We start from the raw sequence: 16,637 nt of genomic DNA, 5'->3' as shown, positions 1-16,637 counted from the left end.
AGATAATGTTTTCAAGTTCTCTCGAGCCATATCGATCTCTCCAGATAAACTCTTGCAAATAATAATGCAGGAAAACTCATCTGCATCCAAGCATGCTTTTGATAAGGGTCTTTTTTCGGCTCCATTAGGGTTCCACTGTTCGTGTGTGTCCCATCGGGTTCCACAAAATTCATTGTTTTATGGGCGAACCCCATGCCTGAATTCCTCGATAAGCTCGCCACCTATCGGAATGTATGATTGATCCAGGACAAGCTACGCTCTGGATAATCGGAATGAGTGTTGCAGCGTTTCTTCGTTCCAAAATTTTCATATAACTAATTGCTTCAGGCGAACCCCATGCCTGAATTCCTCGATAAGCTCGCCACCTATCGGAATGTATGATTGATCCAGGACAAGCTACGCTCTGGATATGAGTGTTGCAGCGTTTCTTCGTTCCAAAATTTCCATATAACTAATTGCTTCAGGCGAACCCCATGCCTGAATTCCTCGATAAGCTCGCCACCTATCGGAATGTATGATTGATCCAGGACAAGCTACGCTCTGGATATGAGTGTTGCAGCGTTTCTTTGTTCCAAAATTTCCATATAACTAATTGCTTCAGGCGAACCCCATGCCTGAATTCCTCGATAAGCTCGCCACCTATCGGAATGTATGATTGATCCAGGACAAGCTACGCTCTGGATAATCGGAATGAGTGTTGCAGCGTTTCTTCGTTCCAAAATTTCCATATAACTAATTGCCGGTTTATAGCTGGTATCCACAATTCCAAAAAAGCATATAAGTTACTGTTGAATGCGACCTCTGAGATCTGCATCCAAGCACAATTTCTAGCACAATTCCTGGTTTGCCGAGCTCAACTGGGTTGGCGAGAAGATGCCGCTGGCAAATTTGTCGAAGGGAGGCAAAAGCGTCGTGAATTGCTCTGTGAGTTGCGGCATTTTTGTTTGCCCCTCGCATTCCCCAAAGATAAATAATTTGAATCCATATTGGGAGGTCAATGTTCGAGTTTTCAAAAAAAACTGTTTTTTCGAATTGATGTTGTCCATCCTTGGTTTTCTGATATTTTGTCCAGTTTTGGGGAGTCTGGCAAGCAGTGCAGAGACATTCATTGTTTGAAAAAAGAGGTAGCAAACCCATTCTCAAAAAGATCATCAGTCTAGTTTCAAGTGGTTAGAACTACTTTCAAGTGGTTGTAAACATGTCTCAAGTACCCATTGAGCTTTCTCCCCTCAAGTGGGAATGGGGGAGGGGGGAGATTGCTCAACTTATCCAAACCTTCTATCAAATTTTGAAAATCAAAACGTTAATATGGGAAATATGCGAGCTTTTATACGTTTCTGATGGGAACTATATTGCTGAGGTTGCATACAAATTGACTGCTTTCATTTTTGCTTTTTCATTTTTGCTTTCAACTATTTTAGACGCTAGAGAATTGCACAGAAATTGCATTGGGCAAGGAGGAGAACAAAACATACTGCTTCATAAACCAGAAAAATGTGTTGAAAGATGACGTGGTGTCTAATCTGTATGTTCGGGGACCTCACCTGGGCAGTGGTGCTCTTGGAATTGTGTACAGGTGCTTCAGATCATCTGACGGGTATCCACTAGCTATGAAGATCATCAAAAAACTAGATTGTAAGTGTACTTTTTCTGAATCAGAATAAAATAGCTCTCAATCTTAGTGCAACGTTTCTAATGGATGTTGGCTTTGTTTAAGTGGAAAAAGGTAAACGTTTTGTGATTCGACTATGTAAGTGGGGTTTGGCTTTGTTGGTTTTTGGCTCCTATTTTAACTACTTAAATTTGATATTTGTTTTTATTTATAATACTGGTGTCACTTATTATTGTCCTCCGTTCATTATTGTCTCGACTATTCTCGTAGAGTGGAAGGCACTATGGCGTAGGATGGGTTTTCTCCAAGTCAGTTTAAACACCTAAAGGAAAGCTATTAGGGATAATATGTGGTTTCATTTAGAACTCCTGTCAGTGGTGAATCTGATTTTTCGAAAACGTGAGCTCAGTGACGAGAAAAAGTATTATGTTTTTTTTTCGCGTTTCAGACCAAGTTACAACTGATTTTCAGACCGATTCTTACTCCCAACTTGACGTTGAAGCAATTTTTACTAAAAGCTTTTCTTTTCGTTCCGACCATTAAAAATGGGAAGGAGCTTTGTATTCGGGTGTGTTTTAGCATTTTTTTCAGTTTTTAAGAGTAATGAACGCAGCTTTTTCTTCAGTTTTTAAGAGTAATGAATGCAGCTCTTTTATAGTTCTTGGTTGTTGTTTTTTTTTCATTTGTTTTTTAAAAGAAAATTCTCGAAATTTGTTCACGCCGAAAATTTGATTTTTCGCGTTTTGACTTTTTTTAAACTCACTTCATTTTCTTTATTGCAACGAAGCGTAATTTCGCTATCGAACAGAAGGTTTAATGTCTCTAAAAACGGGACCTAGTTATAGTTTCAAAAGTGGATTATATATTTTTCAGTTTTCCCAGCGGAATAAAAAATGTATACTTATAATTAATCCAGTTTTGTGAAATTGGGTTAGTTTCATCAAAGGAAAGGTCAATCATAAAGTGTTCTTGTTTTGAGAAAAACTTGTTTAAAACTTTTGAATTGATCTAATTTCGAGCCAGTAAAGCGATCAAATAGTATTCGTTATATGAAAGTTTAAGTCTTATCTAGGCTTTCAGGCTGCGAAAACTTGATTTTACTAAAAAAAAAAACTTGTTTTGGAAGTTTCATATAGCGCTTCCTCGGCGCTTTATGAAAACGCTTCTTCGGCGCTAAAGACTATTTAAAAAATTATGTCATTCTTTTTTGAAATGCAATTGTTTATGCCTAGTTCACTAACTTTCTACGCTTTTTTTATAGCCCCTAATCATACCACGCACTAAAAACAATACTAATTTGAAAAAGAAAAAAGAAAAACTGTTTTGTAAATTTTTTAAATGATCCTTGGAACATTCTGTGCTATTGCACAGCAACCGGCTATCCTCTTACTATTTTTTTAGCTTTCTATTGTTGAAAATAATTGACTATTTGAAAGGCAAAATGAAACTTTTACCAATTTCAATAATCTTCAAACACAATTTGATTTTTTTTGCGATAACTGTGGTCTGAACATTCTGAGTCACTTGTACAGCAACCGGGTTCATTTGTTTATCTGTTAGGAAAAAAGTAATTTTCTGGTCCTTGTAGTGTCGCATGTGAATCCTAATGAATCAGCACGACAGGGACCGAACTTGATCGACCGAGAGATCAAGATTCTGCAGAAATTGTCAAAGTTGGACCATCCGAATATTGTGAAACTACTGGACGTATTTGACAGACCAAATGAAGTGATGCTTGTGATGGAATTGTGTTGCGAAGACATGCTAGCTTACCTCAGAGCTAGAATGTGGTCATACACAGAGAGTGAGGCTAAAGTGTGCATGAAACAAGTGCTAGTGGCGCTCAACTTCCTTCATTCGAACAAAATTGTTCACAGGGATTTGAAGCTGGAGAATATTCTCGTGTTTTCAACTACTCCAGAGGTTTGTTCAGTTTCGTCCGATTATGTTCATATAAACTGAGATACGAGGCTCTTAATAATATCTCGTGTTTTGCGCTGAGACTAAAAAATATTGTCTTTTAAGTAGAAAAACTTATCTTACGAAAAACTGCAGAACATGTTAGGCTCATTTAATGATGCATGCACTTATTTTTTCTGAGATGAAAAATATGGTCATTTTTTCTTGGTTTTAAATCTAAAAGGCATGCTTATTGTTCCGACCGCTTATTGTCCTAGAGTAGTGGGAGCAAGGGAGTAGGTGCTGGGCGGGTTTTTTCGCATACTATTTTGCTTCAAGAAAGGCCTGTATGGGATCAAGCGTGGTATCATATTAAAGCCCCTATCGTCTTGTTTAGATTCTGAACATTATTAAACAAAAAGTGGTCTCAGTATCAATTACTCCCAGACTGCACACTTCATTCTAATTTTCTGCTTAGCAGATAAATCTCTGATGAGAAGATTGGTCTGATTCTAGAGAAGTTTATCCCCCAACTCGCTAAATTAGAAGTTTATCCCCTTTTATCCGTTTTCTCGCTTATGTTTGCGATGTACAGCTTCGCCTCGGTGTTTGAAATTTTATGCAGTGACTACTGTGCTAGGAACACCCGTGTTCCTTGCACAGAAACGGCATTTTTTCAAGAAGTTTTTTTGATTTTAATTATTAAATCTAGTTCTGCGTGAAGCTGGCTGATTTTGGACTCTCTCGTACAGCTGATTTGAGCCAGCCGAAGACCATCTGTGGAACGGAGTACTACCTGGCACCCGAAATCATCTGGGCCTCGCAGCGCAAGGAGAGCTACACAGAGAAGGTACAACAACAGCTTCATAGCTGCTCTTGTGTTTAACTTGGCTCGTATTATGATTATTCGGTTCCATGAGTTGTCACTGTTGTAATATCAATGAGAATCAGTTTTCGGGTATTGTAAAGTTTTAATCAATACCAAGTTTTGATTAATTGGTCTTGATAATGTGGAGTGATTCTCTAGTTGGGATTTCTACTGGGCATTGTGTATGTTTTACAACAGACTGTAAGATGTCCATTTCTCCTTCGCATTTTAAAAATCTTATAGCGTGCATTTTTAAACAAATTCGACAATTCTAGTCGTTTTGACCTCACAAAAATCAGTTTGGCACGAAGTCATTTAAAACGGATGTATATAAAAGAAGTCTCTTTTTTTACGCTAGTATTACATATCATGTTTTGCTGTAAATTTTCCCAGTAGTTCGAGTGTATACTAAAATGGCTCCGAGTGTATACTGAAATGGTTCCGAAAGTTTCAGAAGTTTCTGAAACATGGCTGTAATGTATCGAAGCTAGTTGTTTCCGAGGACCACGCCGTTTAGGGACATATGAGGTATCATTTAAAAGCCCTATTGAATGTGATTCAGATTTCACAAATGAATCGAAGTTTTGCAGATGGTTCTCCAATTGGGTCCTTTCTAATCGTCTCAAAAATAAACAAAAAAATATAATTTACATAATTTTTCTGTTGCTTTTTAAGTGTCAATGAACGTACTGAAGAAATTTATAAAGGTCGTAATGATTTTTTTCCTTCTTGGTTTCTTATGAAAAAGTCTTAAAAATTGATTTTTTGCGTTTTGATTTCTTCTTTTCATACGATCAGTTAGATGTTCCGACTTTCGAGGAAAGTGACGGAATATTTGTGCTCGGGTGGTTTTTTTTTCTCAATTCGACTTTTTAACTGGCCATTTTTGACAGAAATTTTTTTTATCAGCCGAAAGGTATTGTCTTGAGGGTGGCAGGACAATCTACCCTATTCCAAACTACCCTATACCATTCTAATCTATGCCATTATACCCTACATACCAATCTACCCTATACTAATCTGCCCTATATACCATAATGAGGTCCCATAATGTAATCTTTCAAAGTCCTAATTAGAATCGGAAAGATACAGCACGTGTTAATTCATTTGAGTCTAAATTTTTTGACTCAATTTGAGTCTTTCACTTAAGGAAATTGTTCTAAAGACTAAATCGCAATTAGAGTCTCAAAATCTGAAATTTTTTTCAATTAAGAAGTTTTAATCCCCAATTTTCAAAATCACGTACAAAAATGAAACCAAAACTACGTCATTATATCAATTTTCTTTGGAATAACATTTACCAAAATGAGTCAAATTTCTTGGGGTTTATCCCAACAGAATCGGCGAACGCTTGTAATCGGTGGCCACGAGTTGACGAAAAAACAGGAAACAAAGGATGGAAACATTCACTGGAAGTGTTCAAAATGGGGTTCCCATAAATGCAAAACGACAGCAATAACCCGAGAAAACGGTCTTATTTCTTGTAGAAATGAGCACACGCACGAAGTATTTCCTGGTCGTTCGGATGCAAGGCTTCTGGTCCAGAATATGAAACAGGACACAAAAATACAGCAAGTACCAGTCAATAGCATAATTATAGCAAACGGCCTGCAGTCTGTCTCCGAAGAAAAAGCAGTTCAATTAGCTCTTCCTTGCCGGTCGGCTGTTAATCGGGCCCTCAATCGACAGAAGGTAAGTGATAGACCCACATTGCCTCCAATTGACGACAGACATTTTGAAGTGCCAAAGCAACATGAGGATTTTTGCGTCTTCGATAGCGGCATTGAAGATCCAGAAAGGGTGTTGATTTTTGGAGATTGGGACAATATCCAGAGTTTGATATTACATCGAGATGTTTGGCTGTGTGATGGAGCGTTCAAAGTTTGCCCGATTCAGTTCTATCAACTCTACACCATCCACATTCAACTCGTTGGCTTTTACCCCCCCCCCCCCTGCATTTATGCACTGTTGCCCAACAAAACAGAACACACTTACAAAAAGCTACTGACGGGGTTATCAGCCATCGCCGAAAACACCGAGCCTCACCGCATTCTCCTCGATTTTGAACGTACAGCACTGAACGCTTTTGCTAGTCACAATACCGGAGCGTTGCTGAAAGGCTGCTATTTTCATTTGTCAAGCGTTCAACCGGAAAATAAACGAAGTGGGCCTGAAGCGACTGTACGAAACTAATCATGATCTCAATTTGTCATTGCGCTTAATTCCTGCTCTAAGTTTCGTACCAGTTGAAATGGTCAATGCTGCTTTTGACTTGGTCATTGAGGAAATCGAAAACGTGTCGGACAAATTTGATCTTGACGACAATGTCACTCAAAAACTTGATGAGGTAGTCTCATACTTTCAGCGCACCTAGATCAAAGGCGAAACCATCGGAAGCAATTCTCGCGAACCTCTCTTCCCAGTAAGCCTTTGGAATCATTCCGAAGAAGCAGCTGCTGGGCTAATAAGGACAACAAATGCTGGAGAAGGCTGGCATCTTGGCGTTGCTACTCTTTAAAGGAAACCACCCATCCGTTCAAACCTTTCTGGAACAATTCAAACTGGATGCTGCCAATCAGAAATTCAATATAATGAAAGCAATGGGAGGAAACAGCAACCCCCAGTCGAAAGAAGTACAGGGAATTGAATGAGAAAGTGAAAAACATTTGCAACAATTTTAACAAAGATTATATTTTAACATATTTCTATTCTCTCGCGCAATTAAGTCATTCCTAACTCAGTTTATTTTATCAAACTTTGTAAATTTTTCAAAAATTCAATTTAATTTCTTAAAAAAATATACTTTTTGAGGTTCCCGTGGCCGTAGAGAGCTGAAATTTTGGGAGGTAATAGAGGCCAATACCAAAAGAATTTTACCTTCTCCCTCACCCCGCCCCCCAGTACCGCCTTGGCCTGGTACTGGGGGGTCTACCCCTTCTTTTGTGATCAACTAGTCAAACCCTCAGTAATTTTCGAATTTCATTCAAAATTTGACTTCTTGGTGATTTGATCTTTCGAACTTTTGATTTTCAAACACATGCATTATCCGCTACGCTATGTCGACTTGATGTGATATGACTTTTGTTTGTTTAAGAAAAAGCCGCAACGCATTTCTATAGCATCATTGGATTAAAATTTCTGTTCGTTCATGCTTTGAACTCATTTCCTTTTAAACGCGCAAGTTTTACGTTGCTTTGATATTTTGTTCACGTGCGTCAATTTTTCTTTGATCATAATTAATGGTTCTTTGATTTGTTCGGAAATATACGTTTCGGATTCTTCAAGAGGATGGGGGTAAGTTTCAATTGCTTTAATTATAGGGTAGAATGGTATAGGGTAGGTTGGTATGTAGGATAGAATAGTATAGGGTAGATTAGCACTGGGTAGATTGGAATAGGGTAGAATGTCATAGAAGCGTCTTGAGCTCAAATATAAATAGATGTTTCACCTGTTATCATTTTTTTGGTTAAGTCATAGGGCTTTAAGATTTCGGATGCTTAACGAGCGATATATTTTGTGCTGTTAAAGCGTTAGCGGAGATTTAATCCGTCTTAGAAATCGTTCCAAACTGAATTGAGGCAAGCTATTTGATCTATTTAAAACTTAACTTAGCTATGCTAAATGTTTCACTTTGTACTTTACATAGCGTGTGGGGGATGGTTTCGCTAATAAATCTGAAAAAAAAACTATTTTGTTAAAAATTTCTAAAGCGAACAGTACTCCATAGACTTGAAAATGCAATTGGAACATTCAGGGCTTCGCCCTGATACGAGCAGTCTCGTTTCTTTTGTTAGAACGAAGACTGATTCAACTATCATACTGCTAAAATGTTAAGGTCACGAAAAACAATTACCTTTCGATCCAGTTTTCTCAAATTGGGTTAAATTTATCCAAAAAAAGTCAATCATAAATTGTTCTAGAATTTCAAAAAGATTAAAGGGTATATATTTTTTCTTTGACACTCCAATGATTGAGATCCAGTTTTCTCAAATTGGGTTAAGTAAGTATTTTTTAAGTAAGTTTAAACAAGTCAGTATTTTTTTTTCTGTATCCTTGCGTTCATTGGCACTTTTCCGTCTGTCTATTGGCTATATTTTTAGACTGCTGTGCACAGCAACCGGTCATCATTGTATTTAGGCAGTCTTCATTGCATTAGGAAACTGTCTTTTAGGCAGTCTTTTTGAAACTTTTGTTTAGGTTGACTGCTGGTCGGCAGGTGTTGTGATGTATCTGCTACTAGTGAAAGCTTATCCCTTCATAGATAGCGAACGGGAAGGCAAAACTCTATTTGACAAGATCCTCACACAGAAGGTCACCTTTTCGCATAGTTCTCACAAAGTGTCAATTGAGGCGCAGAGCTTAGTTGCAAACCTGTTGCGGAAAAATTACGAGAAACGGTTCGATGCGAATCGTGCTTTGCAGCACCAGTGGTTCGATGAGTCATCCAGTTCAGCTAGCGATGAAAGCTTGACTAGTGCAACTGAAGACAGCGTCTCGGTGACTACACGGAACTAAACTTCTTCTTTTTGGAGAAAGATGAGAAACTGTTAAAGAAAAACTCTTAGCTTACTATAATTTGTGCAATCAATCCATTCATTTCAATCAGTCGTGGCTCTTATGGATGCGACCAATTTTGTTTTTTTTCCTGTCCGCCAAATATAGTGTGCTATTTTCTGCAGAAAGTATTACATAACTTCATTGTATATTTGCTCTTGTTTTTGAAATTTTCAATGAATGTAGTGAAGGCACAAATAGGTCGTGTAGATTTTCGTGAGGCAAAAATTAGTCGCAAGCAACGTTTACTCCCAAGCGACGATTCGTAATAATTGTGAAATGCGACATTTCGCGCCAAGCGTCAATTCGTAGTAAGCGACAATTAGCAGTACTGCTTGAATTAGAGAATAGCTGCTTGAGAAAATGCCGTCATTGTAGCAAAATTTAAAAAAGCCAGTTCATATTAGTTGAATTGCTAAAATTTTATAGCAACCATAACATTCTCAAGCAACTTGAGGGCCTCTCGTTCGATTTTGATTTTTAGTTTCTTTACTGATACGAATGGTCGCTTGTGACGACTTGCCGCTTGTGAGGAATTACCGCCATGTCGTAGATTTTTTCTTTTTGTTTATGTAGACGCCTGAAACTTGGATCACGATCAAATTTGATTTTTCGTGGTTTGAATTCTGACTATCTAGGTTCAAAACAAATCAGTTGCGCAACGGAAAAAATTTCGCTCTCCAATAACAAAAGCTCAAATGGCGCGCGATTTGTATATGCTGTTTAATTTCAACAGCTGTTTTTAAATTTCAGAATTCCAGCTGAATATAAATATCATCTAATGGTCCAGTTTTCTCAAATATTTTTAGTTCTATTAAAAAAATTCAAATCTTGATTTTTTTCATGAAATTTTGAAGTACAGCGTGATGATTTTTGCCGTGAGATTATTTTGAATTCTACTCGTATTTTATATCTATAAATCAAATTTATCAGTACATTCATTGCCGAGCTTGACAAACCTTTTCTAAGTGATATATGACTCTGTGATAAAAATTTGAGATAAGATCTGTCATATTATCTCTACTTTGCTTGAAAATTTTGTTATCACAGCGCTGTTGCTTAGTCTATCTAAACGGTTTGGGCATTGATTTGAAAGCTATTTGTATCTTTTTTGTAACTTGCTTTGATACTTATTTTTATGGAGAAATTTATTTCTTTGAAGTGTTTTAGCTGTTAAGTGAGTCATTACCAGGCCCCGGATTTCAGTTAAATAACCATTTTCTAGTTAAGTAACTTTTTCTGAGGAAATGGAGGAAATACATTAATCAGAGATGCGCTTTATCTTAACAATTTTTGTTCAAATTTTCCAAAAAACTGACAGTATTTCGGAAATCATACGGCAAAATTGTCATCTTAACTAAAGCTAGTGATCACATGGTGGGGAGTTGGTTAGATGCAGAAAATTACAAAACTGACAAATTGAAAATTTCACGGCAACTGTTACCACAAATGAAATACTCGAGTTTTGTTAAGACTCGCTATACTTTTTCAGCAGAAAATTTGTTGAAAATGTTTTTTTTTTTGCATTTACTGCAACAAATTTGTTTGGAAACGCGAGTTTTAATTATCTTTTTTTCAAATAATTCGATGGCTTTAGGTAACTTTTTAAATAACTAATATAAGTGATGCATTTCAATACAATTGCGGAATAAATAGAGTTGTAAAAATTTTGTTGCTGTTGTTTGAAACAAGTAGCTGTTTTTCCGTTCTTTTGATGAATTAAAAATGCATCAACTGTGAATTTAAAACTTAGTACTTTTAAAAATTTAAGTACTTTACTGATTTTCAAAAAAGAGCTTACAATCGATGAACCAGCTAATCTCCTGTGTGCCTGTATATTCCAGCAGACTTCTTTCGCTTTACCGGACGTTCTACGACCTTCGATAATTTCTGTGGGTTAGTTTTTACCCATGTTTATAAGTTGGTGTTTTTGGTCAAAAAAGTTCGGTTTGTTTGTTCAGACACTGGGAAAATAAGACAAGACAAAAGTTGAAAATGATATGAGAATTGAGGTGGAAAAAGGCGACGCAACAGTAAACGAAAATCCGAAAATTAATCAATTCATGGGGTGGACAGATTTCTACAAGCTATTGCAGGTTGTGGTAGGGCTGGTTACTATTTATGCGGCAATCAATGTTCGGTTCAACTCATTACAGGTTGGGTTGTGGTCGATCTAGGGGACATCATTCTGCGTCGACCAAGTATTGACCTACCTTGCTCAGCAAAAATAGACCCAATATCGACCGATCTTAAAATAACACGAAGAAACTGTTTCTTTTTAATGTTTTCTTTGCCAAAAACGATCATTCAGTGTTTTTTCTAGACCGAATTTAGTAAAATTATCAACAAAACCTATGAAACTAATAAGCAAAAGTATACATAAAATTCAAAACAGAGTATTGACTTTTGAATTAAAATATCAACTTTGATTGCCTTTTGGTCACCCTTGGCTGATAACTCAATTTGTACTCAGGAATTACCCAGCGAAAAGTTTCTGAAATCCAATTTGTGAAATCGAATTTTTATTATTGTACTGTTTTTTAGAACGAAGAGCTTCTTTTGGTTCCTTTGGTGCATTTAAATTGCATCAACTGGGTTAACCTTTGACTAATCGAATGTCAAAGCACATGTTTTCAAAACACCGTGAATATGCCTCAAAATTGGACCAGTATTTGCAACTTAGGTTGGAAAAAAAAAATAGTAGTACTATTACACTACGCACGCTAAAGCTCGGAAGTATAAATAACGTCAACAAATACAAAAACAACGGAGCAAATGAAATTTTTAGACAAGTTTTTTTAGTGTAGCCTTTTTGTTTCATAACTTTGCAGGCTTGAATTTCACACGTAGCAAGTTAACCAAGCAGTGGATAAGCCAACAGTAAAGCTGCTCTGCTGTGTACGTTTGTTGTAGATTCAGTGTTAACCGTTTTACTACTTAGTACTGGATTTTGGGGACAGAGCCAGGCTGTTCACCTTCGGGATTTCGATAATGTCATGAACTTTACCATTTTATAGTTTTTCTTACATTCATTTCCTGGCCGACACCCTCCGAAGTTTCTTTAATGACTCTAATGAAGATTACACGGGAAGGGAGAGCGGACCAGTGATAGCAGTGCTATTAGTAGGTCAAAACCAATCAAGTGTCAAAAAACTAATCTGCTTCGCAAAAAATGACATTTATTACTTGAGTTACAGAAACATTAAGTTGGTCCATCGCGAAAAAAAATGACGAACTATATTGAATATCTTATTCAGAATATTAGACACCATAAGAGACACATTATAAGAGGTAATCCTTTTTATTTACGCAGTATAAAACTACAATTCTCTCTGCAAATTGTAAACAAAAATCTTATTTTTATCACAAAAACTTTTGATTTTCTTTGAAACAGCAGCCTAAAAGCAATGCATTTGAACCAATTGAGGGACTGTATCTTAAAAAAATTGAATAAACCATTAAAGAGTTCTCGTCAAAAAATGCCATTACTCGTTATAAGGTAAAAGTGATAAACCCATTACTCTGAGTGACATCACGCTAAAAACAAATCATAGATTTGCCCATGATCATAAAAACCTGCTGTTAACAAATCTGAATTTCATTGAAAAATAAACAACATTTCAACAGTTTGATTATTCAAAATAACAGAAGCTTCATCTTTAGTAAACTGATATTGAAGTCCCGAAAAAATAACTGACAAAGATCGGATTATATTGCAAAATGACCTGATTGACTTGGCCGGAATAATATCCAAAGTTTCATTCAGATCATTTTAGTAATAAACAGTGCTGAAAATGCACAAAGAGCGAACACAATTTAAGTAACATAAGAAGTGTAACAACATATTGGTCTATAAATATCAGTCTAAAAATGAACCGAGTTCTGTTTAGTTTTCCCGCCACTCTCCTTCATCTCCGATCCTGACGATTTCGATTCGGTTCCCTGTCATAACTTCTTTTGTTGTTGATTCTCCCCCTTTCCTGCTGGTATCCTCCGCCCGAATAGCGTCCCCCCGATTCCGACTGAGGCCAAATTCCTAAATTCATGTCCAACATATCTTTTAAGAAGCGACTCTCTTGCTCGTCCCATTCGTCGTTTCGCAACTCGCGTCCGAGTCGTTTTTGCAGCAGTCGCATTTCGTTTTCAGTCGACACTTCAGCCGTCTCGCTACTTCCTATGCCCATATCTCGTTCGATTCGGTCCCTCAATCTTTCCTCTTCTTTACGGCGTGCCTCGGCTCTGTCCTCGGATTGGTGGATCATTCTGTCAAGCCTGTAGATCAGCTCGTTGTCTGGCCTGTAATCTCTTTCGAACCTGTAGCCCTTGAATCGAGGAGTGTTCAAGTCCCTCTGAGGTCTTCCCAGTCTGTTCAGTTTCGACTTGAAAAATGAGACTGTCAAATTTTTGCACATTTCTGCTGGATCTTCCGGACGCCAACTTGGAGGTGGTTTGTAATATCTGCTCACATCGCCACTCGAAGAGTTTATATCAACTCTTTGGCCAAGTTGATTAGTGAGTATGGTTTGCCCTCTGTTAGCATTGGCGTTATTTGGAGGCGGTCTGCTGCTGGATGTGGACGAACGGTAATCATTCTTGTCCTCTGAGTACTCCGTCAATTGTCCGACTGTTCGCATTTTGAAATCTGATTCCTTGGGTATCGATCGATCATCGACAACAAACGCCTTTCGTCTATCTGATTTTCCATCCTCCACTTTGAAATGTGGTCTCTCCGGTCTAGCGTACGGTGCTTCAGGTAGATTGCTACTTTTTCCAGCTAAATTTATATCAGAATGACGTCTCGAGCCCATAGGGTCTGCAACTTCTTGCTTCACAGATGATTGACTAGTTCGCGAAGCCATTGGATCATTTCGATTAGCACTGTTTCGTGTGCCCGGTGCCGCAGACCCGTCCAATGTTGGATGATCGTCATCTGATTCTGACTTGCGAGGTCTTTTCAAGGATCCCAAGAGTTCGCCACTTGGTTTTACCGGCGAGTCTATCAAAATAGCAGGTGCCTCAGGGGAATCATCGCGATCACGATCTCTGACACTTGCCCCTGCTACTGGTTGACCATTCGATGATTTCATATACTTCGATCTGGGACCCCTGGCATTCGATCCTCCTAGATTGTTATTATCTTCCGGGCTGTTGCTGATTTCCATGTCACTGATATCTTCCATTTCGGGGTCCCTGGGAGGTGGCGGTGGTCTGTGTGTTGCTCGCGGCAGTGTTGGAGGCAACGGCATATCCAATAATCCGCCTCCTTTTCTATTATAAAGAGGGTTAGATACAGGCATTATTGGCGGCGGTGACGGACTGGAATGTCTAGAACCTGACCTAGAACTATTGGCGCCGTCTTTGTCATTCTTATTGGCAGAGGAGTCATACAAGGGCATTGCCTGATTTACTCGTTGCATTTCCTCAGCCCTTTGTTGTCTCCACTGTTCCTCGGCAGCATTTCTTCGCTCGTTAGGCTGAGACCGGGAAGACAGAATAGACTCCCGGCGTACAGGGGGGTTGGTTGGTCTTCTAACTTTGTTGATCATAGACGCTGGGTCATTGTTCTTCTTCTTAAACGACCTTGCCAGCGCTCCTTCTCGTGGCAATGCAAAAGTGTTAATCACTACCGATTGTTGCTTGCTTGCCAACTGCTGTTCCACACTTTGACTGTGTGCTTGGGTAATAGAGCCCAACTGAGCACGCATCTCGTCCAGCTCTCGCTGTTTCTGGGCTTGTAATCTTTCCTCCAACTGTTTCTCCTGATAGGCTTGCATCTTGGCCGCATTTGTAATTGTTCGGTCGACGTGCGACACACTCTCGACCGGAATATCATTAGGATCGTTACTGTAATAACTCAAGTCAAATTTATTCGAGATAACATCGCATGGGAAGTAACTTTCCACAGTAAGTGTGTTATTTTCCGCTTGATTTATTGCGATTCCAAAGTTGCACAATTTGGTCGTCACATTTTGAACTTCAGTACTTGGTTCGCTCATGTTAAATGCTCTCATTTCTAGTTTTTGTCTCTTGGGATCCGGGCCCACATTCATCGTATACTCACTGCTACCCGAAGTCGAGCTCTTGCAGTAGGAGGTGAGATTATATATAGCCGTACTGGACACATATATACAATGCAGAACAGGCGGGTTGTAAAGTTTATTCGTGATTCCGATTCGGTTTGCATGCTCTCCAGCTGAGAATATGTAAAGGTATGACTCTTTTATTTTCGATACAGCAACTTTGCTGATATGAAGTGCATTTTTGAAGTACTCGCTGAACGAAGTGCTCGGAACGTGGTCCACGTTCGAACTTATTTCCTGCACTTGGGTTTTACTAAGAATTTGGAAATACGCGTAAAATACACTAGAATTGGCGTCATCTTGAACAATCTGAGAAATTCCGCTAACCGCTGGCGGACTTGGAAAAAGATTCTCAGCAAAATAATGCTGTAGATTCTCAACGTCAAACCATCCGATAATTTCCAAACGATTATCACTTAACTTGAGTGGATTGACACGTGAAAAGAATGACACCAAAGCAGCTGCCTCGCTGAATTGCAGAGTAGTTGGGGTTCCCTTTGATTCGTCAGAAGATGCGGAGGCTTGAGCACAAACAGATACAACATTTCCACTCCATATAATCAAAGGCTTTAGAGGCCTCAGCGAAGGGTTTTGACAAGTAACCGAAAGACTCTTTATTGGGGTGAAGGTGCTGGTAGAAACGGAAGAAAAATCGATGAATTCCCGAGTGAAATTCAATATCGCGAACGGCAGGACACTTGACGGATATCGCTCCGTTTCCGTGTCTGTGTACTCGTACACGTAAATCTGATTGGCCAGAAAGAACGTGTGGTAGTCGCGGATACTAGATACTAACCCTCCCGAAGTCCCAGCTGATTTCGATACATGTGAGTCATAGTCAAATGTTGGATCAATCATCACTTCACTTTCGGCAATTGCTTTAGACTTTCCCTTCAGAGCTTTGCACATAATCAGAACACACTCTTCGCCAGGTGAGAGGATTTGCTGGTTGCTCGAGTAATCTATGTACTTAGAGCAATATACGCCCATAGCTGGGTTTCCGAGTGCCATTGGCGGATCACTTGACAGCTCTGAAGAAACGGGAACCCCGGTTCCTGCGATTTCTTTCGCACGCTCTAAGGTATTTACTCTCACATATACAATATCTTCTTGTTTGTTAGTCATCTTCTGGCGTCGAGCGTTGAATTTGGCTGACAGTGATTCGTTGTTTACTAGAAAAACATGTTTAAAGAATATCTCGCTGGCGTTTACAGTTCGAAACGAGAGAATGATGTCGCGCTGTATCTCATTTTTGTATTGTACAGACGAAGTGCTGATTTCCTCCAGAAGCGGTTTGGCCGCTTTTTTTGGGATTTTCATCATAGTTCAAGGAAATTCAGATGAGGGCTCAACTAAAAAGACAACATAATGAAAACTATTAACAGCCTATATCAGCTCCGGAAAATTCCGGCAAAAATGCGTTTTTTTTGGTATGCGTTTTTCAAAACACTGACTTTGTTTAAGAAAATCTAAACTTTCGAATTTCAAAGAAAAAATAGATGCTCTTTAAGCTCTTTGAATTTCTAGAACGATTTTTGATTGGCGCTTTTTGATAACATTAACACAACTTGAGAAAACTGGGTCAACAGGTAAAAGTTTTTATTCCACTCTAAATCTAAAAAAT

The 16,637-nt window shown here is 38.5% G+C and overlaps 2 protein-coding genes across 2 annotated transcripts in view; one reads left to right on the top strand and one right to left on the bottom strand.

Moving 5' to 3' along the window:
• The window catches only part of LOC134842523 (probable serine/threonine-protein kinase fhkE), a 38,100-nt gene extending 28,003 nt beyond the window's left edge, over positions 1-10,097 (top strand). The window contains exons 5-8 of the mRNA XM_063858905.1: positions 1,422-1,635; positions 3,201-3,535; positions 4,224-4,361; positions 8,577-10,097. Coding sequence (XP_063714975.1) covers positions 1,422-1,635; positions 3,201-3,535; positions 4,224-4,361; positions 8,577-8,894 — 1,005 coding nt within the window. The 3' untranslated portion in view covers positions 8,895-10,097. The remainder of the gene's footprint in view (positions 1-1,421; positions 1,636-3,200; positions 3,536-4,223; positions 4,362-8,576) is intronic.
• Positions 10,098-12,560: 2,463 nt separating this feature from the next.
• Positions 12,561-16,637, bottom strand: part of LOC134842519 (uncharacterized) — a 56,284-nt gene continuing 52,207 nt past the window's right edge. Inside the window, exon 4 of the mRNA XM_063858901.1 lies at positions 12,561-16,365. Within this exon, the coding sequence (XP_063714971.1) occupies positions 12,842-16,336 (3,495 nt within the window). The 5' untranslated portion in view covers positions 16,337-16,365 and the 3' untranslated portion in view covers positions 12,561-12,841. The remainder of the gene's footprint in view (positions 16,366-16,637) is intronic.

Source organism: Symsagittifera roscoffensis, chromosome 3 (genome assembly GCF_963678635.1).
Source record: "Symsagittifera roscoffensis chromosome 3, txSymRosc1.1, whole genome shotgun sequence".
Classification (NCBI taxonomy): Eukaryota; Metazoa; Xenacoelomorpha; order Acoela; family Convolutidae; genus Symsagittifera; species Symsagittifera roscoffensis.
The sequence above is the reverse complement of the archived record's forward strand: the minus strand, read 5'-3'. Positions and strand labels throughout refer to the sequence as shown.